General features: G+C 43.6%; 1 protein-coding gene across 1 annotated transcript in view; it reads left to right on the top strand.

Moving 5' to 3' along the window:
- Nucleotides 1-25,385, top strand: part of LOC144493806 (uncharacterized) — a 229,650-nt gene extending 204,265 nt beyond the window's left edge. The window contains exons 28-29 of the mRNA XM_078213330.1: nt 9,684-9,761; nt 23,018-25,385. Coding sequence (XP_078069456.1) covers nt 9,684-9,761; nt 23,018-23,205 — 266 coding nt within the window. The 3' untranslated portion in view covers nt 23,206-25,385. The remainder of the gene's footprint in view (nt 1-9,683; nt 9,762-23,017) is intronic.
- The last annotated feature ends 1,448 nt before the right edge of the window (nt 25,386-26,833 follow it).

Here is a 26,833-nt window from a genome sequence, read left to right on the forward strand (position 1 = left end):
ATTGGGGTGACCATGCAGACGTTACGACAATGGATGAATGAACACCACTCGACAATCACCAGGCAAGAGTGTTCTCTTCCTGTTGGGGAACACTTCAGCAGTCACAGGCATTCGGCCTCTGATCTTCAGGTCAGCGTTCTCCAAGGTGGCCTTCACGACACACGACAGCGCAGAGTCGCTGAGCAGAGACTGATAGCCAAGTTCCGCACACATGAGGATGGCCTCAACCGGGATTTTGGGTTCATGTCACACCATCTGTAACCCCCACGACTTGCCTGGACTTGCAAAATCTCACTAACTGTCCTGTCTGGAGACAATACTCACTCTTTAACCTGTGCTTAACGCTCTCTCCACTCACATTGTCTGTACCTTTAAGACTTGATTACCTGTAAAGACTCGCATTCCAATCATTATTCTGTAAATTGAGTTTGTGTCTTTATATGCCCTGTTTATGAACAGAACCCCCACTCACCTGACGAAGGGGCAGCGCTCCGAAAGCTAGTGGCTTTTGCCAACAAATAAACCTGTTGGACTTTAACCTGGTGTTGTGAGACTTCTTACTGTGCTCCTTACAAAACATACTGTTTCAAGAAGCCCTCCTGGATGATCCTTACAAAACATACTGAGAAAACAAAGAGATTTAGGATTGGCAATATCACCACCTCCTAACACTGTGACTCACATCACATGTCTTAGTAATTTCTCTGCTTCTTTTAGCACTTTAGAATTACTGGTTGGAAGCAGCCAAAGAATCAGTATTTTATGGCAAACTCTCCCTCTCTTGTGAAATCTGCCTGTTAATATCATGGGAGAGGAAATCCATCTGTCCATGTGTGGAATCTGATAACACCACATGAGAGAAAGTAAAGCACAAGACATTTGCTTTCATGATTCCTCTGAGTATTTTTCTAAACCAGAACATAACATTACAATGTAATTCAGGCATTCTGATAAGAAAAAAAAATGCACTTATACAGCATTTTTCATATGACCAGAGTGTCCCAAAGTGCTTTACAACCACTTATACTTTTGAAGTTAATCAGTGGTATAATATCAGACTAAATGTGGTTACCTCTCTTGCTTACTTTTAAGATAACAGACTAAATCAGGATAATGTACTTCTTTAAATGAATAGAAATTGAAAACCCTACCCTAGATTTCTATTTTGCGAACTATAAATGGAATTTGAAAATCTGAATATACTTCTAATACGCTCCTGTCATAATTCAGCAGTATAGCTGGTGGAAATTACACAGAGATCTAAATAAACCAGGTCCTAAAGGTGGTTCCCTTCATCAGAGAAGGCATTGCCAGGGGTAATTGGGAGGTGGGGGTGTTGTACACTCACCATCTTGGAATTTCCTCATTTCATATCTGTGAATTCACTACAAAGCTCAGCGAAGGTAGCATAATGGCTTAACATTCAACAGATATGGAGCCGAACCAACCCTGACCTGATTCGTGGCCTGATTCCCACAAATGCTTACACAACTTGACCAACTTTCAACCACCTTTTCAAGGACTGATGGGGATATTTACAATATTTTTCAAGGTTGTTGTGGGTAGGATTCCAACAACCACATTGTTCCACTCTCAGAGTGATCATCCTTTACCAGGATTCCCAAGCCACATCTAGAATGGTGCACACGCCACCAATATGATGAGGTGATGTCCCTTGACTTTGCATACTCCAGCAGAGTTATCACTAAAGGACACCAGTGAATCATAGAATCCCTACAGTGCAGAAGGAGGCCTGCACTGACAACAATCCCACCCAGGCTCTATCCCCACAACCCACGTGCCCGATTTTACCATCACGTTGCACCCGTTTTTAAATTGACTTCATGGGCTGCACACCCAACTTTACCGACACTTCCCCCTTTACCACCACGTTCACCCATCCAGAATTGGCACGAAACAGACATGCTCTACAAAAGTCCGATTCGGGCACCTCAGCTGGTGAGGAGGTAAGTGTCGAGCATCCGACGGCTCTCTGCTTGAGATCAATGGGGGGTGGGGGGAAGGTGGGTCCGACGGCTCTCTGCTTGAGATCGGTGGGGTATGGGGGGAAGATGGGTCCGATGGCTCTCTGCTTGAGATCGGTGGGGAGTGGGGGAATGTGGGTCTGACGGCTCTCTGCTTGAGATTAGTTGGGAGGAGGGGGGGAAGAGGAGGTCCGCTGCCACTCTGCCTGTGATCAGTGAGGGGGAAGGGGGGATCCGCTGCTACTCTGCGTGTGATCAGTGAGAGGGAGGGGGACCCACAATTGGCCTGGGTGGCGGAAGGGGCGGGGGGATAAGGGAGTCAGTAATGTTGTGGGGGTGGGGCAATGTCTGTGGGGGCCAGCGGGAGGCATTATCTGGCCCGGGAGCGATGTGGCAGGGGAGCCGCACTCTATAATTTTTTCTCTGTGCATGCGCAGTTGGAGGCACCGATCGCAGCTGCAGGATTTTGGGTGCATTAAGCCCCACCGCAGGCTTCTGCAGCACGATTTGGAATTGCTGATTTTTTTTCAGGCAGAGTGTGTTTGGGGGTGCCTGAGAACGGATCTGAAACACTTGCAGTTTCAAGTCCACCCAGCACTTGGAATCAAAATGGTAAAATAGGGCCCCACGTATTTACACTGCTGGTCCCCTGACCCTAAGGGGCAATTTAGCATGGCCAATCCACCTAACCCGCACATCATTGGAGTGTGGGAGGAAACTGGAGCACCTAGAGGAAACCCACACAAACATGGGGAGAACGTGCAAACTCCATAGAAACAGTCACCCGAGGCCAGAATTGAACTCAGGTCCCTGGCGCTGTGAGGGAGCAGTGCTAACCACTGTGCCACCATGCTTGATGCTTTTAAAAAGCATAGAAAGTGGGCAACAATAACAAGGCTACATTATCGAGCATGCTGGGACTGAGAAGTTCATAGTGATCATTCTCCTTGAATAATTGCAATCCTTATGCCAATTTTTGGCTGGAATTTCAGGTACATGATAGTGGCCCCTTTCATCCAGAAATTTTGCTTGACTCCTGCCATTTCAATAGCGTACTCAATAACAAGGTTAATCCTCCATCATTTTCCTACAGCACAATAGTGACTTCACTGGCTGTAACACACATTAAAAGCAATTAAAACTACAGGGTAAACTGTGCCACAGAAGTTTTCAGTTCAAATTTGGTTGAATGTTCTTGCTAAGTGATTCATGTATTACAATGAACAGATCAGTTGCTTAATTAAAATTGACTCAGCTTGTTAGTGTAGTAAAGAATGTCAACTGGATAATGTACCAAAATTGCGCATTTATATTGATCTACACAGTCAGTATCTGAATACCACGTGGTCCAATGTAGAATTTGACATATTCCACAGAATATTGTGTGAGATCATCTGTATAGATACAGTAGGGTTGAAATTCATCTTTGGCAGGAGCATAAAACGTGGTTACACAACATATCTATCCATTAAAGACTCTGCCATGACTTCTGTTTTATATCCCTGCCAGGGTTTATTTTCACCCCTCTCCTCTCCATAAATCTTAAAGAATATGAATTCTCCCAGTCCTGTGGAGATGAGGTTGAGGTAAGGCCAGCAGCAAGCCCTTGCAAGCCATTGCTTCTGCCTAGAATCCAAGCAGTATTATCACCTATAGATCTTTGCCTATGCCGAGAAATTTTGAATATTAAATGGGCTTTGTTTGTGCATTCTGCAATAGTAAGAATTCACTAACTTCCTGCACCATTCGGAAAAGATCTGCATTGTGCTGGGCTTTATTATGATCATACAAGCCATTGTGTATGTGCTGACTTTTGAAGAGCTATCTAATTAGTTAACTTCCCTTCACTTTTCCCATAGCCCTACAAGTTATCATTTTTTCAATTTAATTTGGAAGAGTGGTTGGGGTGTGGAATGGACTGCCTGCAGTGATAGTGGAGTCAGACACTTTAGGAACATTTAAGCGGTTATTGGATAGGCACATGGAGCACACCAGGATGATAGGGAGTGGGATAGCTTATCTTGGTTTCAGATAAAGCTCGGCACAACATCGTGGGCCGAAGGGCCTGTTCTGTGCTGTATTGTTCTATGTTCTATGTTACTGTGATAACTCCCATGATCTGCATGGGGAGTCACTAATTGACCTCCCAGCTGGGCTCAGGGTTGAATACGAGCTCCCTAGAGATTGATAATTAGCCAAACAAGTGGAACCCGTATACCGAGCCCTGTATAAAGCAAGACTTGCGTGGGTCCATTCTCCTTTTAGTCCTGGTAGGGACCTGTTATGTTCATCACAGGCTTGTGGTTATTGTTTATTTTCATTTTGTGCAATAAAACACAGTTCCTTCACTGTCAACTCTTGGAGTTATTATAGTTACAATTAAGTGTGTTATAGTTACAATTAAGTGTGACTCCACCATCCTTTCAAGCAGTGTGTTCCAGATCATACCAACTTGCTATGTAGGTTTTTTCCTCACCTTCTCCAATTAATAATGCCTTTATTAAAATAACATTCAACAGAACTTTATCCACTGGAGTTTAAAAGAGTAAGAGGTGACTTGGTTGAAACATACAATACTCTAAGGGGACTTTATAGGATGGATGTGGAAAGGGTATTTCCTCTTGTGGAAGAATCTAGAACTAGGGGACCACTGTTTAAAAATATGGGGTCATCCATTTAAGACAGAGATTATGTCAAGAAAAAGAAGTTTTAGTATTTTTTGTTTTGGTATATCACTGTTATATTGTTTATCTTCTTAGGCAGTTCCTTGAAGTCAAGGATGACTTGCTTCCACACTAAAAATGAGTTCTCAGGTGACTGAGGAGTCCAGTGCATGACCTACAGTCTCTATCACAGGTGGAGCAGACAGTGGTTGGAGGAGCGGGTGGGTGAGGTGCCCGAGTTGTCACGCTATCCTTTTGCTGCCGACTCTTGGCTTCAGCTTGTTCTAGGAAATGAAACTCAAGATGTTCAGCTCCTTCCCGGATGCTTTTCCTCCACTGTGAACGGCCTTAGGCCAGAGATTCCCAGGCGTTGGTGGGGTTGTTGCACTTTTTCAAGGAGGCTTTGAGGGTGTACTTGAGCGTTTCCTCTGCTCTTCTGGGACTTGCTTGCTTTGTCGAAGCACTGAGTCGAGTACTTGTTTCAGGAATCTTGTGCCAGGCATGTGGACAATATGGCCTGTCCAATGGAACTGATCAAGCATGGTCAATGCTTCAATGCTGGGGAAGTCAGCCGTTTCGGGAACACTGACATTGGTGTGCCTATCTTACCAATAGATTTACAGGGTCTTGTGGAGGCAGTATTGCTGGTACTTCTCCAGAGTTTTGAGGTGCTTTCTGTACATAGTCCATGTCACTGAGCCATATAGGAGACGGGTATATCTACTGCTCTGCAGACTGTCTGGTGCCAAGTCTTAGATCTTGGTCTTCAAACACTCTCTTCCTCAGATGACCAAAGACTGCGCTAGCACACTGAAGACTGTGTTGAACCTCTGCATCAATATCTGCCCTTGTTGACAGTAGGCTCCCAAGGTAAGGAAAGTGGTCCACATTGTCCAACGACTCATCATGAATGTCGATAACCCAGGGGGGGTTGCGCGGCAGTGCTGTGTGACAGGGTCAGGTTGGTAAAGGACAAAGGGCCTCTATCTTACAGATGTTTAGTGTATGCTCCTGTACACCTCAGTGAAGATGTTGACGATGGTTGGAGCTCGACCTCCGTGTCTGCGCCGAAGCAAGCATCATCTGCATACTGTAGTTCAATAACAGAGGATGGGAGGATGGGACAACGCTAGATCTAGCCTGCGGACAGCAAAAGTTGAACAGATTCCTGTTTGCTCTGCAATTTAGCTCCACTCAATGGGGAGCTTGCTGAGATTGAAATGGAGCATTGCAGCAAGATTGAGAAGAGTGTCCGTGTGATGACACAGCCATCCCTGACCCCAGTCCAAATGTGAATTGGGTCTGTGCTGGATCTATTGTTCAGGATCATGGCTAGCATGTCAACATGGAGCAGGCAGAGGTAACAAACCTTTGGGGGCAATCAAAACGGAGGAGGATTTTCCATAATCCCTCGCAGTTGTCAAAGGCCTTTGTGAGGTCAAAGAAGACCATGTACAAGGGTTGGTGTTGTTCCCTGCATTTCTCTTGTTGCCACACATTGCATATCATGTCCATCATGCCCCATAGTCGGCAGAATCCACATTCCAACTTTGGAGGAGCTCTTCAGCCACCGGGAGAAGGCAATTAAGGAGGATTCTTGCAATGCCTTCCCCTGTGGTCATCAGCAAGAAAATTCCTCTGTAGTAATTACAGTCGGACCTGTCACCTTTCTTGAAGATGGTTGACACATTGTATGTACTGGGAAATAAACTTATAGGATGTGACTAGTTTAATGGGATTGGAGACACAAAGCCTACAAAGGACAAATATCAATAAGAAAGGTGCGAAGGCAAGTATTTTGATATGCTCTGATGAAGAGTAATCCAGACTTGAAATGTTAGCCCTATTCTCTCTCCACAGATGCTTGCAGACCTGCTGAGATTTTCCAGTATTTTCTGGTTTTGTTTCAAATCCCAGACCCTGGTCATTTGTTTTTATCTTATGGTTTGATCTGTTGATGAGGGTGCCAAGAAAACCTACATAAGAATTTATATAAGGCAAAGAAAGAGGTGGTAAAGAGACTGTTGTATTTCAAAAGGGAACATATAATTGGAAGGTTGTAAATAAATGAGGAAAGAGAAGGTACGTTTACTGTAAAAATTGAACTTCTAAAGGATTGTAGCAGATAACAGAGGGAAGGTGAAAGGAGAGAAACAGATTTAAAGAAAGATTGAAGGTTGTATGAGGGCAGTGGCTGGTAAGATCTCAATGAAGACAAGAATGTGGACAAGGCCAGACCTGGAGAACCCGTTTGCTGTTACCCACAGAGCCATAGGGCAGTGTGGTGAAGTTATGCTTTTACTGTATCCAGTTTATAAAATGGCGCAGCTTGTTTTTATTATTTCATGGGATGTGTGTGACAATCCCAGCACTTTTTCCCATCCCTCATTGCCCCTTGAACTGAGTAGTTGCCTCGGCCATTTCTGAGGGTAATGAGGAGTTGCTGTGGGTCTGGAGTCACAAAAAAGGATGGCAAATTTCCTTCCCTAAAGGGCATTAGTGAACCCTTTGGGTTTTTACAACAATTGACGATAGTTTCGTGGTCACCCTTACTGGGACCAGCGTTATTGTATAGATTTATTAATTGAATTTTAAATTCCACCAGCTGTGGTGAGATTTGAACCAATTTCCCCAGAACATTAAAGTTTATTTATTAGTGTCACAAGTAGGCTTACATTAACACTGCAATGAAGTTACTTTGGAAATCCCCTAGTTGCCACACTCTGGCGCCTGAGGGAGAATTTAGCATGGCCAATGCACCTACCCAGCACATCTTTTGGAGTGTGGGAGGAAACCAGAGCACCCGGAGGAAACTCACACAGACACGGGGAGAATGTGCAGACTCCACACAGACAGTGACCCAAGCAAGGAATTGAACCTGGGTCCTTGGTGCTGTGAGGCAGCAGTGCTGCCGTGCCCCTGGACTCCTGGATTACTAATCTTGCAACATTACCATTACACCACCACCTCCCCATTAACCGTTAACACAAGTTACATCTGTACAGTGACTGGAAAGATAAATTAGTAAAACTTAAACAAAGTAATAATATTTCAGATTTGCTGTAAAAAGTAACAGTGAGACTAACGATCCTCACCATTAATAAGGTATAAATCAGACAGCAATTTATTTTGAGTGCACATACACAGATAAATACAGAAATTAAGAAGTTACTGTCTGAAGTGAGCTGCTCCTCCAAAAGCTGCACAAAAATGGTATCTCAGCATTTAATGACACTGAATAAATGAGATTGCTACACTTAACTCATTGATGTGAACTAAACTTGCTGGAAAAATTCAGCGTTTGTCCATTGCAGCATAAGCGCCCTTTTAAAGGTATGATAGGCCTTAATTCCTGCCAATCAACCTCTATCACTGAAAATTTACTTTTACAAGTATGGAGGTACAATACTTCAGACTTTAATTATCATTGGATTTTTTGTTCTGTCTTCCTCTTAATCCAATCTTCCTTTCCTTTTCTGAATTTGATTTGACATTGAATTCAATATTCTAACTGATATTTTTTTGCTCATACTTTGAACTGCTTATTAAGAATTCACCAATTTGATCGGTTAAAGGAATAGATAGTCATTTTCAGTTAAGTGCACAAATCCTAGATATCCTATATGTTGAAGTGGAAACCTTCCTGCTTCTTGACTGTGATAGAAAGACTCAACAAAATTTGTTTCGACTAAATAACTTTGTCTTTATTTACGAAAGACTGCATGCAGTATATGGCTGAAACCTGAGGTCAGAGAGCAGTTGGTACAATTTGCTAATTCCTCCTCAAGTCCACAATTACACAAAGAATCAGTTCAGTATTTATACATAATCATTATCAGTTTGCGTGACCAGAGCATATTCAGGAATTCGATTAGTAATAGAATCATAAGCAATGTCATTAATCATGTCATAACTTGCTGACCTCCTCGAACTCTTTGTCTCATCATTCATACCCTTATCTTGTCCTTTGATGTAACAGAAGAAGGTCGGTGACTCCGTCACCCCTGACCTTATCTTGTTTTATTTACTCATACAGCCTTAAAGTTATGCGGAGTCAGCCTTGCTTATATTGTACCAAATAGCTGACCAATTTTCCCATCATGCTATTCCTTAGTTCGTACAACTTCACATATAGACAACATTGAACTTTTTGGCTGAAACCAGCATGTCCCAACAAAGTCTATGGGAGTTTGCAATCTAATGAACATCTAAAGTCATTTATTTCCTGGTAAAATCAGCCCAAACAACTTTACAAATAGCTTTACATTAAATAATTAAACAACTTCTGGAGAATTAGACTTGAGTCAGAACTGTAATTGAACACATGAAACTTCATTAATACCAAACTTATTTTTTAAGATATGAGTGTTTTGGAATGAAATATTCAAAGATGTTCACGGACGAGATTCTCCGGTCTCCCAGCCACATGTTTCCCATTGGCGGGAGGTGGCATGTTGTTTGCTAGCATTGGGATTCTCTGGTCCCACCGCTGTCAATGGGAATTCCCATTGACATCACCCCAAGCCAGCTGGAATCCTGCGTGTGGGTGTACTGCTGGCGGGGCCGGAGAATCTCACTGGCGTGATTGGCCGAAGATTTTCAGCTTTTTTTTACTAGTGAAGCTAGTAACAAATATGTTTATGTGCAACTTGATATGTTTTAATTTCACATAAATGCCACAATAATGCAAATATAAATATAGTTTGGGATGATCATAGTAGATTGGAACGACCTGATACTTACCAGGCATTATTCTAAGTATTAGACTACATAATTGAAGTGTAAGTTGCCAAATTTACAACTGTGTCTGATCATTTAACTCTGGGGGTAGTATATATCATTTTAATCTTAATGCAGTATTCATACTTTTATTCTCGATGTAATGTTCATTGTTTTATTTTAGATGTAGTATTTATCATTTTATCCAGGTATAGTGTTCATTATTTTATTCTGTGTGTTCTAGTAGACACTACATCCGAATGTTTTAGTCTTTTACACCATCAGTTCTGTTGTTGTCAACAATTGTTTTTCACAGGATTCCCTGGTGAGAAAGGTGAGAAAGGTGATAGAGGAGTAGGATCCCCTGGACTGCAAGGCCTACCAGGACCACCAGGTACTGTAAAATGCTAACCGTATATCTTGTTTTCTCTTTTGAATTTTATGTACAGAGATGTACTTGTCAGCATTTTAAAATGTAAGTGAGCAGGTTAAATATTTCAGTGTAGACTTTTGAGAAGGGAGAACAGGAAATTTAGAAAGGTTGCATGTTGGCCCACACTGACAATTGATCTTGCCAGAGGTGGGGTCTGACTGCTAGTGAATCCCATCCCGGGAACAGCAGGTAGCTAGCTGAGTGCCTATGTGAGAGCAAATTGTGAGGCCAGGAACTGATACTGCCAGGAACTTCCCTCTCCAAGCAGGTGGCTTAGAGGCAGCCTCCAAGAGGCAGGCTGGGGATCCAGTGAGATCTCCTTTAAGTTCCCATCTCCACTCTACCTCTTCAGAGCCACAGGTGCCAGATCTGCAGCTGCAGCTATTAGTCATCCTTTTGAAGTCTTCAGAGGACACTTCCATCTTGTGGTGTACTTGCGGTCTCTGACAAGCATCAACAGTGGCCACTTCTCTTGGTGGAGTTGCTGACCCACCAACAGCCTTGGGTGCTCTGATTGGCCGTCTGGCCTGTGCGGCCCACCCAACATCCTTAAGCAGACAAGATCTTGGAAGGCAGCCTGTTAATTGGCTGCCTCTGGGAAGACCTCACAGGGAACTCTGACACCATTTGGGGTCAAGATCCACATATGGGATGGGATTTTCCATCCGCACTCGTCCCAAGACCAGAAATTCCCACCCGCATCAACGGACCATTGCATGGTCTGATGAATTTTCTGTCCCGCCCGCTACGATTCCCATGGCGGGTGGGCGAGGAAATTTCTGCCCTTGGTCTCGGATCTCCATTTACAATCAATGTCATTAAAATTCCATTCAGAGATTTGGATGTGCTTAAGTTCACGGAGGATGGAAGGTGCTAGGTCATGCAGGAGATCATTGGAATAGTCACACCTAGAAGTAACAAAGCCATGGATGAGTGCTTCCATGGTTAAGTGCATCTGCTGGCCTTAGAAAATAAGGCATCAGTGACTTGGGAGACGCACTTATGGGAAACAGGTTGAGAGCTACTTGAGATGTCATCAAAAAATCCTTCGATGGAGTCAGAGGAGTAGAAATCCTGGGCTTTGGTGCTGCCATTGCCTACATCTCTCTATTCACCCTCTGTCATTGGGAGTAGCATGTAGCTGCAGAGAAATCAGCTGCTGTTGGTGTTCTTTGCTGGCCTGGCTCCCTTGCTGTTGATGTGGGTCCTGCTGTTCTTGCTGCTCTCTTTGCTGTTAGTCTGCCTCCTGGCGCAGCTCCTGATGTTGCAGCTTCTGTTGCTCCCTATGCTACTACTGCATGGGGTTATGGGGATAGGGCAGGGGGTGGGCCTGGGTAGGATGCTGGTTTGGAGTGTCAGTGCAGACTCAATGGGCCGAATGGCCTCCTTCTGCACTGTAGGGATTCTATGAAATTGCTCCTATGCTGCAATGAAGGTTGACAGCAAGTAAGTTGAGATTAAATTGAATATGCTCCAATATAATAACAGCAAATTACTGTGGATGCTGGAATCTGAAACAGAAAATGCTGGAAATTCATCCAGGTTAAACCTAGACGTAGACAAAATCATGTTGGGGGAACACCTCCCTCTACTCCCGACACTAGAACCTCCTCCACCTTAGCAGATAAATTTTAGTTGGAGGAGATTTCTGCCTATGGATGTTAGATAAGAATAGATAAGAATTGTGATAAATCAGAGTATCAGAGATGCTGGAGGGGTTGGGAGAGGTGATGGGGAAGTAAAGCTAGTTGTCATTGGTGCACGTGTGGAACTTGACATTGTGTTTTCAGATGATGGCCGGAATTTTACCATCCCGCCCGCCATGGGAATCAGAACAGGCAAGAGACGACCATGGAATGGTCCATTAACCTCGGGCGGGATTTTACGGTTTTAAAATGAGCAAGGCCGTAAAACCCTGCCCGATGTCTCTGAGGGGCAACATGTAGATGAGGAATAGGAATGGTCAATTATACATCCTTCGTAAACTCCAGAGATAATTGTATGGGAGCTGCAAGAAAAACCATTGTAGGTCATTCTCTGGATCCAGGAAGCCCACCTGGACTACACAGGAAGAGGATGGTGTGATCAAGCATGTCAAAGATTGCAGATAGTCCAAGGAGGATAAGGAGTTTACCACAGTTACAATGCATATTAGTTGTGAAATTGATACGGGCAGTTTCAGTGCTGTTACATGGCAGAAACCTGATTGGAGGGGTTCAAATATGAAGTTACAGTTTAAAGTTTTAAAGTTTATTTTATTAGTGTCACAAGTAGGCTGACATTAACACTGCAATGAAGTTACTGTGAAAATCCAGCAGTCGCCACACTCCAGCGTATGTTCGGGTACACTGAGGGAGAATTTAGCACAGCCAATCACCTAACCAGCACGTCTTTCGGACAGTGGGAGGAACGTAGAGCACCCAGAGGAAAACCACGCAGACACGGGGAAAATGTGCAGACTCCGTGCAGACAGTGACCCAGGAATTGAACCCGGGTCCCTGGCACAGTGAGACAGCAGTGCTAACCACTGTGCCACCATGCCTCCCAGATACTTCAAAGTTTCGGTAGGGGAACATGTGGCAAATAGTGATCACAATTCTGTTAGCTTTAGGATAGTGATGGAAAAGGAAGAGTGGTGTCCCAAGGGTAAGGTGTTGGATTGGGGGAAGGCTAACTTTAGTGGGATTAGGCAGAAATTGGCAGCTCTTGATTGGGAGAGGCTGTTTGAGGGTAAATCCACATCTGGCATGAGGGAGTCTTTTAAGGAACAGTTGTTAGGGCTGCAGGATAGGCATGTGCCTGTAAAAAAGGATAGTAAGGGTAGGATTCGAGAACCGTGGATAACCAGGGAAATTGAGGGATTGGTCAAAAAGAAAAGAGTGGCGTACGTTAGGTCCAGGCAGCTAAAAACAGAGGGAGCTCTGGAGGAATACAAAGAAAATAGGAAAGAACTCAAACGAGGAATTAGAAGGGCAAAAAGGGGTCACGAAATGTCCTTGGCAGACAGGATTAAGGAGAATCCCAAGGCATTTTATTCATACGTTAGGAACAAAAGGGTTGTCAGGGAAAAAATCGGACCTCTCAGGGACAAAAGTGGGGAATTATGCTTAGAGCCCAAAGAAGTAGGGGAGATCTTAAATGAATACTTTGCGTTGGTATTCACAAAGGAGAGGGATGTGTTGACTGGGAGTGTCTCGGAGGGGAGTGTTGACCCGTTAGAGAAAATCTCCATTACAAGGGAGGAAGTGTTAGGTTTTTTAGGGAATATAAAGATTGACAAATCCCAAATCCCCAGGGCCTGATGGAATCTATCCAAGGCTGCTCAGGGAGACGAGAGATGAAATCGCTGGGCCTCTGACGCAAATCTTTGTCTCGTCACTGGACACAGGTGAGGTCCCAGAGGATTGGAGGATAGCTGATGTGGTCCCGTTATTTAAGAAGGGTAGGAAGGATAACCTGGGAAATTATAGGCCGGTGAGCTTGATGTCTGTGGTAGGGAAGTTGTTGGAGAGGATTCTTAGAGATAGGATGTATGCGCATTTAGAAAGGAATACACTCATTAACGATAGTCAGCATGGTTTTGTGAGAGGGAGGTCATGCCTCACTAACCTGGTGGAGTTTTTTGAAGAAGTGACTAGAATGGTTGACGAGGGAAGGGCCGTGGATGTCGTCTATATGGACTTTAGTAAAGCGTTTGACAAAGTCCCTCATGGTAGGTTGGTGCAAAAGGTTGGATCTCATGGGATAAAGGGGGAGGTGGCTAGATGGGTGGAGAACTGGCTTGGTCACAGAAGACAGAGGGTGGTAGTGGAAGGGTCTTTTTCCGGCTGGATGGCTGTGACTAGTGGTGTTCTGCAGGGCTCTGTATTGGGACCTCTGCTGTTTGTGATTTATATAAACGATCTGGAAGAAGGTGTAACTGGGGTGATCAGTAAGTTTGCGGAACGACACGAAAATGGCTGGACTTGCAGATAGTGAGGAACATTGTCAGAGGCTACAGAAGGATATAGATAGGCTGGAAATTTGGGCAAAGAAATGGCAGATGGAGTTCAATCCAGGTAAATGCGAAGTGATGCATTTTTGGTAGAACTAACGTAGGGGGGATTTATACGATAAATGGCAGAACCATAAAGGATGTAGATACGCAGAGGGACCTGGGTGTGCAAGTCCACAGATCCTTGAAGGTGACGTCACAGGTGGAGAAGGTGGTGAATAAGGCATATGGCATGCTTGCCTTTATAGGACGGGGCATAGAGTATAAAAGTTGGGGTCTGATGTTGCAGTTGTATAGAACGTTGGTTCAGCCGCATTTGGAATACTGCGCCCAGTTCTGGTCGCCACACTACCAGAAGGACGTGGGGGCTTTAGAGAGAGTGCAGAGGAGGTTTACCAGGATGTTGCCTGGTATGGAAGGGCTTAGTTATGAGGAGAGATTGGGTAAACTGGGGTTGTTCTCACTGGAAAGACAGAGGATGAGGGGTGACCTAATAGAGGTGTATAAAATTATGAAAGGCATAGATAGGGTGAACGGTGGGAAGCTTTTTCCCAGGTCGGTGGTGACATTCACGAGGGGTCATAGGTTCAAGGTGACAGGGGGAGGTTTAACACGGATATCAGAAGGACGTATTTTACACAGAGGGTGGTGGGGGCCTGGAATGCGCTGCCGGGCAAGGTGGTGGAGGCAGACACACTGGAAACATTTAAGACTTATCTAGACAGCCACATGAACGGAGTGGGAATGGAGGGATACAAAAGAATGGTCTAGTTTGGACCAGGGAGCGGCGCGGGCTTGGAGGGCCGAAGGGCCTGTTCCTGTGCTGTATTGTTCTTTGTTGTTCTTTGTACGGCGGTACAGGAAAGATGGACACAAATTTGGAAGACAATAAAATGTTCAAGCAGGAAAGAAGACAAATGTTTATACCTGAGAATGTTTTAGAAGTCATTGATACTCCATTAGAAAAATACTTATACAACTTGGACAAGGTCAAATAAGAGCCTGTTGAAGTATGGGTCACAAAGGAAGCACATTGATCAAGGAGAGAAACAATTGCTAGGAAACAACATTAGCAAAGTTTGGTTCAGATGATGTGAACTAGGCCCAGTATGTAACCATACCTCTCTGTCTACTCCTGGAAGGAACTCTTTCTCTTCACCCACCATCCTCCCACCCTCACTGATCAGAGTCAATGAACCTCAAATCTCAAAAAGGTCCCATTTCATCCCACCAAATGGAACACAAACCCACATTGAACTCCACTGAATTTGACACATGGGTACAGGAATACATACTGAACGACTAATGGAAACCCCAATGATTGGGCAGAAATTCTGGCATTAGACCACAAGCCCTTATTCATTCTGCATGCCCTCATCCCATATAACTCCTACCCCCACACACTAAATGAACAATAGCTGACTCACCAACCAATTATTGTTTTGGTCACCAGAACCCAATCTCCTTATCTTCTTTTCTACTTCTATATCCAAACCCCCTAAAGTAAGCATCCCATGTCTCTAAATCTTCTCCATCTCCCCTGCTTCCTCTTCCTCTCTTTCACATCTCTGTCTTCTCTCTCGCTCTCGCTCTCTGACTCTGTCCTTCTCCGCCCTCTTCCCTTAGTGTTAGGCAGAGCTTAGTAGGTGATGCTGTCACCTCTGAGCTAGAAAATTATGGGTTGAAGCCACACTCTAGAGCCATGAATCCATGAACCTGGCTAATACTTTGGTGTAGTACGAAGAGAGTAAGTACTTCTTCATCTGTCTTTCCGATGCCCTGCCTGCCTTCTCAGGTGGATGTAAAAGATCCCTTTGGACTATTTGAAGAGCAGTGGGGAGGGTTCTCCCTATGTTCTGCCAATTTTTATCCCTCGACCAACTGTTAACACAGATTGTCTGATCATTATCCCATTGGAACTAGGCTATGTGCAAATTGTCTGCCACATTTCCATACATTACAACACTTGAAAACAACCTCAATTGCTGTGTAACATCTTAGAATGTCTTAAGGACGGGAAAATTGTTAGAACATGCAAGTTCCCACTTCCTCATTCTCACTTTCCTGTCCCCTCCTTAGTACAAGTTACTCTCCACCCTCTAACCTTGCTTTACCTGAATACTACACTTGGTCATGATTCCCTATATGTGCATCACCATAGCATTTATATAGACATGAATAGATGTGACAAAACTGCTATATGAGGAGAAAAGTTGCAGTAAATAATGTGCAAATGGGAATCATCATTTAAAGGAGTTATTTACTCAAGCGCCAATCCATTCCAATATAAACAAAACTGCTGGTTTATATGAACAATTTAGATCAACATTCCTGTAATGTGATGTAACACAGCAGGAAATGCGTAAGTAAAAATATGCAGTTCCTGCAGGGTAGGGATTAGGAGTTGGTGGCCAGCTGCACTCACATTGTGCTACTTGCATATGGCAACAGAGATTTACAAAGCAGTCGTTGTAAAGAGGGAGAAGTGGAGAGCAATGACAATGCATGTACACATTAGGTCAGAGGTCAACGTTCACTATGACAACATCGTAGAATCCCTACAGTGCAGAAGGAGGCCATTCAGCCCATTGAGCCTGCACTGACAACAATTCCACCCAGGCTCTACCCCCTTAACCTTACCCTGCTCGCCTCCCTGACACTAAGGAACAATTTAACATGGCTAATCAACCTAACCCACACATCTTTAGAGTGTGGGAGGAAACCGGATCACCGCGAGGAAATCCACACAGACACAGGGAGAACATGCAAACTGCACACAGACAGTGACCCAAGGCTGGTATCGAACCTGGGTCCCTGGCACTGTGAGGCAGCAGTGCTAACCACTGTGCCACCGTGCTGCCCTAGCTAAAGTCAACTCCCCAGCTAAAGTTAATGGAAACAGGGCACAGATGATGTGGTCCACATAAACATACATGAATGGACAGGATATTGTAATGTTGAAAACCCAATGGCATCAGTTAGAATTGATAGTCAGTAATGCATTGTAGCTTTTCAATCCAGTGAACAAAATAAATTTCAAATGTAACAGTTAAAGCTGACTCTAAAAGTTCTTCTGCTTTGATTGTTCTCAAATGCAAACTGAGTTTAGTGTAATTTATCATGAAGTTTATGGTTTATATCTACATAAACAAGTTTTGGACAGACTAAGTGACGGTCCCAAATTATGTTTTTATGCTTTGTTAATTTTATTTACAGTGATACAGAAATGGCAAGTCTGCTTAGCAAAATATTTCATTATTTAAAGCCATAATAAATGTATTTATTTATAGAGTGTACAGATGGATGTTTGAACTCCTGACAAATTTATCACTGCAATTGCAAGCCTGCCAAGATAAACTCAATTTATACAGGATTTTTCTTCTGACTGATGTTTGTTACAGTCACAGAATGAGTGAAGCATTCCATTTATCCAAATATTTTCAGTAGATAAAACACATTACAACTTCATGTACTAGCTCCATCTGGCAAGTGTGCTTTAGTGCCAATATGTGGTCAAGAGCCAATGTAGTTAATCAAATGATAACAGTAGCTTTTCATTATGTAATTAAGTGGTAATATATAACTGATAATCCCTCTAGGTCCAGTTCAGCCATGATCATGATGAATGGCGGAGCAGGCTCAAAGGGCCAAATGGCCTCCTCCTGCTCCTATCTTCTATGTTTCTATAACAGCCAGAAGCAAATAAAAATATACTTAAGTTTAAGTTTATTTATTAGTGTCACAAGTAGGCTTATATTGACACTGCAATGAAGTTACTGTGAAAATCCCCTAGTCGCTACACTCCGGCGCCTGATCGGGTACACTGAGGGAGAATTTAGCATGGCCAATGCACCTAACCAGCACGTCTTTCAGACTGACACTGGAGGAAACTGGAGCACCCGGGGGAATCCCTTGCAGACACAGGGAGAACGTGCGGACTCTGCACAGACAATAACCCAAACTGGGAGTCGAAACTGGGTCCCTGGCTGTGTGGCAGAAGTATATGAATAAAGCAGTAAATCAAGATGATATTAGAACATAGAACATTACAGCGCAGTACAGGCCCTTCGGCCCTCGATGTTGCACCGAAAATCATACCCAACCAAGTTGTAGAACGCATGAATTAATGCATAAGTACATAGAACCAGTAGTATAATAATCTCCAATTCAATGTACTGTCACATACAGAATTTTTATGTTTCTTTTTACTGCCCATGATCAATACATTTGTATGCAAGGAGTACATGTTTCCTTACTCTCACAATGGTAGTCCCAATTAAAATAACCCAAGCAGCAAGGGTTTCGTGAGTTTTAATAATGAAGATGGTTATTTATTATCATGCACTTGTCCCGGAGGTTTAAAATACAATGTCCCACTTCCTCAACTCGCACACAATATCAAGCACACAACATAGAAACATAGAAGATAAGAGTAGGAGGAAGCCATTTGGCCTTTCGAGCCTGCTCCGCCATTCATTAAGATCATGGCTGATCATCCAATTCAATAGCCTAATCCTATATAAAGATTAGATACTGATCAAATGCAGATCTATGTTGATCAAATACTGATCATTATGCAGATCTAAAGATCTAATCAAGCACATAAAGATTAGATACTGATGAAGGTAAAGCAACACAATTGCAATTCATGATTGTCTCAGTCTTTTCCTTGGCAGTTTTTTGATGAAATTGATGCTTTCACTGAAGTGATCATAGAATCCCTACAGTGCAGAAGGAGTGTGAATATATCAGTGCCAGTCCTATTAACCTGTCCATCTTGTACAGGCCCCACCTGCCCCAAAACCAGTCCCAATGCCTCAGAAATCTGATACCCTCCTTCCTACGCCATTTCTCCAGCTACATATTTAATTGACTAATCCTTCTATTCTTATGCTCACTAGCACTTGGAACTGGGAGTAATCCTGAGATTGCTGCTCTTTATTATCTCCTATTATCTCAGCTTATTATCTCCATTATCTCATATTATATGCTCCATTCTGGGCATTTGTAAGAGTGGTTAGTTTCAATTTGAAATTTGAAAATATTTATCACTCAGTGCAAAGTGTAAGTTTTCTGTTAACAAAGCCCAGATAGAAATAGCACATTATTGCAGGTGATTAAATTTATGCTAATTTTCTGGAAGTTTTAGCATTTTTAAGCTTGGAAATGAAACCAAAAGTCATGGAATATGTCACTGTTGGTTCAAGATATTTTCATTTGTACGGGGATTGTTGTTAGCCGTGCTTGTGAGGTTCAAGTCTTTTAGATACTGCTGTCTGGATTTTGGGGGTGATTCGCCCAAAAACATTCTAAGTGTCGAATTTGCGTAAAAACTTGAGTAAATCCCGTTGTGTTTTTCAGTTTCAAAATGAATCTCCCACACACTGTGCACTGCAGAGTACACGAGTGTGAATCTCACAGCAATTCTGTGGGAGGAGCTTATTCCTGCTGGAGAGGCTGGCAGCATAGCACTGAGCGGGCCTCTGTGCATGCGCCGATCTGTCAGCACCGATCAATGGCCAGCCCCACCACCCTCGCATTGGTTCAGCTCTGAGTACCCCACGACCCGATCACTGACCCCCCCAGATGTGTCCGGGCCAGTCTCACCCCCACCAACCCCTCGCCACCCCAATTTCCCAATCCCCCCCCACCACTGGCAGCCCCAACCCCCGCCTACCCCCCAGCAGTCCTGACCCGTCCTGCTGCTCCGACCCCCCCACCCCCCCCCAAGCAGGCTGACCCCGACCCCCACCCCCACCCCGATGCCTAGCCCCAATCGCTGGCCTCCCTGTCAGTCAACCTGGGACCCCTCACCACCACCGATCTCCCCCCCAAAGACCCTGCCCCCATTAGGCCCCGCCTCCTTGGCACTGCCCGATGCCCAGTGGGCAGTGCCAAGGTGCCCCTTGTCGATGGCACTTTGCCCTTGGGCAGTGCCGGGGGCTGACCATCGGTGGGGGAGTTCAGGCCTGGTCATTGATTGGGGCTGTATAGATTGGGGCTGGGCCAGCGATCGGGGTTGGGAGTGTCCGGAAGGTGGGGTTCCGGGGAAGGCCAGCGATCGGAGGCCAGCGATCAGGAGACGGGCAATGGGGGGGGGCGGCGGGGGGCTACTGCACATGTGCCGATCTATGCGCAGTGGCCCACTCAGCACTATGCTGCTGGCTTCTTGGGTGGGAGTAGGCCCCATCCACCCCTCACTGGTATCAATCACTCTATGGAACTCTGAATTGCACAGTGTCGAAGATTCATTCCAGTAAATATGCCCAAAAAACAGGTGGGAAATGCTCCCATTTTCCCTCCTGTAGGGCACTTAGTTTTGTTTTGGGAGAATCCCTGCCCTAAACTTTCAATAGGTTTTATAAACAGAACATGTGGTATTAAAGCCAAGAAGTTTTTCTAAATCTAAATATAACAATTCAACACCACTGCGGCTATGGTTCCCAATTCTGGACACCCAAAGGATGTGAGGGAGAAGGTTGAAAGAGGGTTGGATATGGGGCCTAAAAACATGCAAAGCACTGGGTCCCATGATTTCTCTGCCTGACCTTGCTCACAGCTAGTTTGAGGGTCTTCTCGTGTAACTTTGCCTCTGCAAAACAGCTTCTATTATTTTAAATGCAGACAATAAGATGTGACTTGTACAATTCAAAATTCCTTTTTCCAAAAGGGAGCAGGTTTGTTGATTACACATCCTGCATGCTGGCTTTCTAACCTTGAGAGTTTGAGACAGCTATTGTCTTTGTATCTGAATTATCCATTCGATTTGAAATTACCCTTTGATTTAGCTTCAGGGAAAAGCATTGAGTTAACATCAGCTGGACAGATCCTTTTGTTCCCTCTGGAGACAGGGGAGTGTTTCAATTCACAAAAGAAGTCAGGTGATCCTCTACAACCATCTTTTTGCAGCCTTTTTGTGGTTAGTTTTAGAATCATAGAATCATACAGTACAGAAAAGGCCTTCTGCCCATCAAGTCAAAACACCTGAATTCCCACCTATTCCATCTACCAGCACTTGCCCCATAGCTCTGAATGTTATGATGTGCCAAGTGCTCATCCAAGTACTTTTTAAAGGATGTGAGGCAACCTGTTTCTATCACCTGCCCAGGCAACACATTCCAGACCCTCATCACCCTCTGGGTAAAAATGTTTTTCCTCACATCCCCTCCTAAACCTCTTGCCCCTCACTTTGAACCTATGAACCCACGTGACTGACCCTTCAACTCAGGGGAACAGCTGCTCCTTATCCACTCTGTCCATGTCCCTCATAATCTTGTACATCTCAATCAGGTCACCCCTCAGTCTTCTCTGCTCCAACGAAAACAATCCAAGCCGACCCAACCTCTCTTCGTAAGTTAAATGTTCCATCCCAGGCAGCATCCTGGTGAATCTCTCCTGCAACCCCTCCAGTGCAATCATATCCTTCCTATAATGTGGCAATCAGAACTGCATACCGTGCTCTAGCTGTGGCCTCACCAAAGTTCTGTACAACTCCAACATAACTTCCCTACTTTTGTAATCTATGCTTCGATTGATAAAGGCAAGTGTCCCATATGCCTTTTTTACCATCCTACTAACATGCCCTTCTGCCTTCAGAAATCTGTGGACAAACACGCCAAGGTCCCTTTGTTCCACAGAACTTCCTAATGTCCTACCGTTCATTGAAAACTTCCTTGTCAAATTACTCCTTCCAAAGTGTATCACCTCACACTTTTCAAGGTTAAATTCCATCTGCCACTTATCTGCCCATTTGACCATTCATCTATATCTTCTTGTAGCCCAAGACACTGAGCCTCACACCCAACCAATCTTTGTGTCTTCCGCAAACTTACTGATCTTACCCCCTACATAGTCATTTTAAAATATAAAAATTAATTTGAGGTTCAGAATATATTGAAACATGACAGCACAATAGACGGGCAGAAAGTGGGTATATAATGTTCTTCCAATGGAAGGAAACTTTCTTCTGTTTTAGAGATGTTATAAACATTCTGAGAAGATTTCTGTACAGGCTTTCTATAGTGAGATTGTAAATACATTCTAAAGGAATATTTTTACAATTTAATTAGAATTAGTGCCAGGTTTAGGGCAGAACAACAGTTGCAGAAAGTTAGTTCAATTTCTTAGAGCCAATATTTTGATTATTGATTTGATTTATTATTGTCACATGTATTAGTATACAGTACAAAAAGGATTGTTTCCTGTGCGCTACACAGACAAAACATACAGTTCATAGAGAAGGAAAGGAGAGAGTGTAGAATGTAATGTTACAGTCATAGCTAGGGTGTAGAGAAAGATCAACTTAGTGCGAGGTAGGCCCATTCAAAAGTCTGATGGCAGCAGGGAAGAAGCTGTTCTTGAGTCGGTTGGTACGTGACCTCAGACATTTGCATCTTTTTCTCGACGGAAGAAGGTGGAAGAAAGTATGTCCGGGATGCGTGGGATCCTTAATTATGCTGGCTGCTTTTCTGAAGCAGCGGGAAGTGTAGACAGAGTCAATGGATGGGAGGCTGGTTAGTGTGATGGATTGGGCTACATTCAATATGTGTAAGAGTGCTCTCCTGGGTTCCACAACAATGACCTATGATGCTCTGCACCACCCCCCATGATCATTGTTAAATATTGTGCCTATGAAATAATTCTACATTTATTGAAGAGAAAGGACTTACATTTAAAGAACACCTTTCGTAATCTCAAGATGTCCCAAAGCATTTTACAGCCAATTAAGTAAGATGGCACAGTAGTTAGCACTGCTGCTTCACAGCGCCAGGGACCCGGGTTCGATTCCTGGCTTGGGTCACTGTCTGTGCAGAGTCGGCACGTTCTCCCCGTGTCTGCGTGGGTTTCCTCCAGGTGCTCCAGTTTCCTCCCACAGTCCGAAAGACGTGCAGGTTAGGTGCATTGGCAATGCTAAATTCTTCCTCAGTGTACCCGAACAGGCGCTAGAATTTGGCAACTAGGGGATTTTCACAGTAACTTCATTGCAGTGTTAATGTAAGCCTACTTGTGATACTAATAAACTTAAGTATTTTTGAACTGCTTTAGGAAACATGACAGCTAATTTGCATGCAGCAAGCTGCCACAAATATAAATAAGATAATAACCTGCTCAAGTTAAACATTTTAACAAGACAAAATTTATATTGATAGTATTGAAACAAAGCTTTCGATCAGAAGTGGCCTGTTGTTTGGTGAAACAATTCCTTATTTATCTTTCTGTTCAGGTTCTATGGGCTCACCTGGAATTAGTAAAGATGGATACCCAGGAAAGCCAGGCATACCTGGAAAAGCTGGAGTTCCTGGAATATCAGGAAGAACTGGACCTCCAGGCCCACCTGGCACATGCCAACCATCTCTATGCTATGGAGCAATAGTAGGAAGAGATCCCTTTAGAAAAGGACCAAACTATTGAAGCTGTATCATCAAGCACATTGTATGAATGAACTTAGAGAGGTTATGGTGGATATTACTCAATTTGGTGCTTTTTTTTTAATCCTAAAAAAGGCTCAGGACAATTTACATGAGAGTGCATATGTTCTGCATTATCATTCCACTTTTACTGAGGCATTTCTAAAATAAGAACAATGTCAACTGTTGAAAAGCGATCATTAGCTATTTTCATTTCAGTTTTGTTTCATTTACATCAGTTGTATTTGTTATTTAATGCTATGCTGGGAGGTGGAAAGGTCAGATATTGTAATGTGTATTAGTGAGCTTACTGTACAACATGCTTTGATCTGGCACTATCTGTTATTTCATTAAACCATGGTCATTTCTTTAGTGTGATGTACTGCTTTATATATTTTAGCAAATTAAATCAAGTAAGATATTGGGGGGAATTTTCCCATCCCCCCTCCAATGGGAATTGTAACAGGTTGTGGGGGGAGGACGATGCAAAGGTCCGTTGACGTCAGACAGGATTTTCCAGTTTTGGGGTGAGCACGGCAGGAAAACCTCACCCAATGTTCCTACTGATATCACAACTGTAAAAATGTTCCAAACAATGCATTCTGTGCTGTCCTCGCAAAGTCTCACATATATTCCTTCTGAGATATATATTTAAAACAGAAAAGAGAGACATGTTGCAGAAGCTTTATGTCTTGCACTCATCAGGACAAAAGCAAGAATGCCAAATTTCAAATGAGCACAACAATTTATACAACAGGAGAAAAGGGTACTGATTGGTTGGCAGGTCGACTCTGATTGATCACGGCATTGCCATTCGAGTCAACTTGCCAACCCTTTTCTCCTATCGCATTAATTATTTTGCTCATTTGAAATTTGGCATTCTTGCCTTTGCCCTGATGAGTGCAAGGCTAAAAGCTTCAGCAACATGTCTCTCTTTCTAGTGATGTTCAAATTCTGTTTGACCCAATGACTATATTTAATATAGTCACAACTGAAGTCTTTTCACTTGCAGTTTATCTTTAAGTGACTTCTAAGAATATTAAAGTCAAAGAAGAAAACTAACTCAAGAATACTGTTTAGAAAATTGACTTGTTTTTCCCCAGTCTTTGCTGTTTTTAAATTCTCATTGAAAATTCACCAATGGCACAGAATCACTGAATTGTTATGGCTTGGAAGGAGGCCATCATGTCTGCACCTACTCTCCAAACAAGAGGAAGGGCATTTCCCTGCCTTTTCCCCTTATACCTGCAAATTGTTTCTATTCAAATAACCATCTAATACCTTCTTGAATGCCTCGATTGAACCTGCCTCCACCACACTTCCAGGCAGAGCATTCCAGATCTGAACCACTCGCTGTGTGAAAAAGATTTTCCTCGCATCACATTTTCTTCCTTTGCAAATCACTTTAAATCTGTGCCCTCTCATTCTTGACCCTTCTATCCTTTTAGGTTTCTACCTATCTGTCCAGCCCCCTCATGATTTTAAACATCTCTATCAAACCTCCTCTTAGCCTTCTTCTCTCCAAGGAGAACAATCCCAAACTCTCCAATCTATCCTCATAACTGAAGTGTCTCATCCCCGGAACCATTCTTGTAAATCTCTTCTGCACTCTCTCCAATGCGTTCACAATGTTCATTTTGTTGGATATCTAAAGTATGCTTCTGGTAAGGTTTAATTTTATTGGGCTGCTTTATTACTGTTTTAGGATTGCAATATTTGGCATGAGTTTGTGTACTGGTACTCTTTACATGGAACTTCTGTCAAGAGATTTGCTTGGGGAGAGATGGTTCCACCATTCCAATGAACAATAATTTTTTATGTACAATTTACAAACAAACAAAACTGTATAAAGGTTTATTTACTTTAATATTAACCCACATTTTGTGGTAGTTTTCAACAGAGCATAAGGTAATAATTAATAGTCCAGACTTCTTCAGTTGGAAGTAAAAGTACATTTGTCAATTTATCATTTTTCACTAACAGTGTGGACTGAATTCAAGATGCAGCACATTTTAAAATGAACCTGGCAGCATCATAATTATAATGAACTGTTTTGTAACTTCCGCTGATTGCTGTAAATGAAGTAATTTGTATGATATTTTAATTATTAGCATTTATTCTAAAATCTGGGGGTTACTGCATCCTTGCTTTTAAAAAAATCTGGAAATAAAAAGGAAATGTCAGTAAAATTGTGGCTTTTTTTTTACTCATTCTTGGGTCTCTCACTAGCAAAGAAAAAATGGCAGATACGGCAAATCAGATAAAAACATAATGCTGGAAATACTCTGCAGATTGTGCAGCATCTGTGGAGAGAAAAAGTTTAAAGTTTATTTATTAGTGTCACAAGTAGGCTTACATTAACGCTGCAGTGAAGTTACTGGTGAAAACCCCCTAGTCACCATACTCACGTGCCCGTTCGGGTACACTGAGGGAGAATTTAGCACGGCTAATGTACCTAACCAGCACGTCTTTCAGACTGAGAGAGGAAACTGGAGCACCCGGAGGAAACCCACGCAGACACGGGGGAACATGCAGACTCCACACAGACAGTGACCCTAGCCAGGAATCGAAGGCAGGTCCCTGATGCTGTGAGGCAGCAGTGCTAACCAATGTGCCACCATGCCACCCTAAGTGATGGGTTCTGCCTGCCAGCTGGAAAGCAAGCAAGAGCCCCATGTCACCAATTTTTGGGAAGGCTATGCTGAATTATGTGCAAATCAGGCACTTAACTGTGCAGAGGCAAGACTTCCTCGGATCAAGAATCCTGGGGGCACAAATCACTTGGTGAATGTCATTGGCAGTGGTTTTGCAAAAGAGTAAGTGAAATCACAGGCTGTCAATCAGGATTAGAATCTGTCTATATCGTGGTCAGAATCAATGGGGTACTTGAGGTGCGTTCAACTGTGAAGGGAAATCAAAATATTTATTATTTATTGGTCACAAGTAGGCTTACATTCACACTACCATGAAGTTACTGTGAAAATCCCTGGTGACTGGAGGATGACAGAAATCCCTTGATCTTACAGCTGAATCTTTTGAGGCACTGCAGGTTGAACTTGTTACAGATCAAAAGCTTCAAGAGCAATGGAGAGAGTTTCAGTGATGTGGGAAGCCATGGCAACTTCAAATCAAAGCTCTGTGCATGCATTGGGGCCGAGTGCATAGCTTGGCAGGCTGGAACCACCCCTCCACCCCCTCCCCGCCCCCCCAACTCCCACAGTGAAATTGACATCTCTCTGTCAGAGAACTTAAAAGAACTTGAAAGAATCTCACCTGCAGCTTCTGACAGGGAAAAGGGAAAATCCCTGCTGCAGAATGAAGTGATACAATGATTTAGAATCCTCCAGGGGGGTATGGAGGTTAACGTGACCAGGCCACTTCAGAATTTGCACAGCTAACAGGCAGGAACGCAGATAGTGATCACAGGGCTGCCTGAAATCACCATGCCAAGGGTGATCTTCAGGTCTGCCAAGGCTAGAAGTGGCAGTCCAGCCACAACAGCCCCCTCTCGGTGGAGAATGGTGAGATTAACCCCTTGCCGCAGCCCCAGGCCATCCTTGATGGACCGTCCCTCTGCAGCCTGGCAGCAGCAGAGGGGCAGATGGCTACTGGACCTCCCTCCTCAAGCCCCC

This window comes from Mustelus asterias, chromosome 5 (genome assembly GCF_964213995.1).
Source record: "Mustelus asterias chromosome 5, sMusAst1.hap1.1, whole genome shotgun sequence".
Taxonomy (NCBI): domain Eukaryota; kingdom Metazoa; phylum Chordata; class Chondrichthyes; order Carcharhiniformes; family Triakidae; genus Mustelus; species Mustelus asterias.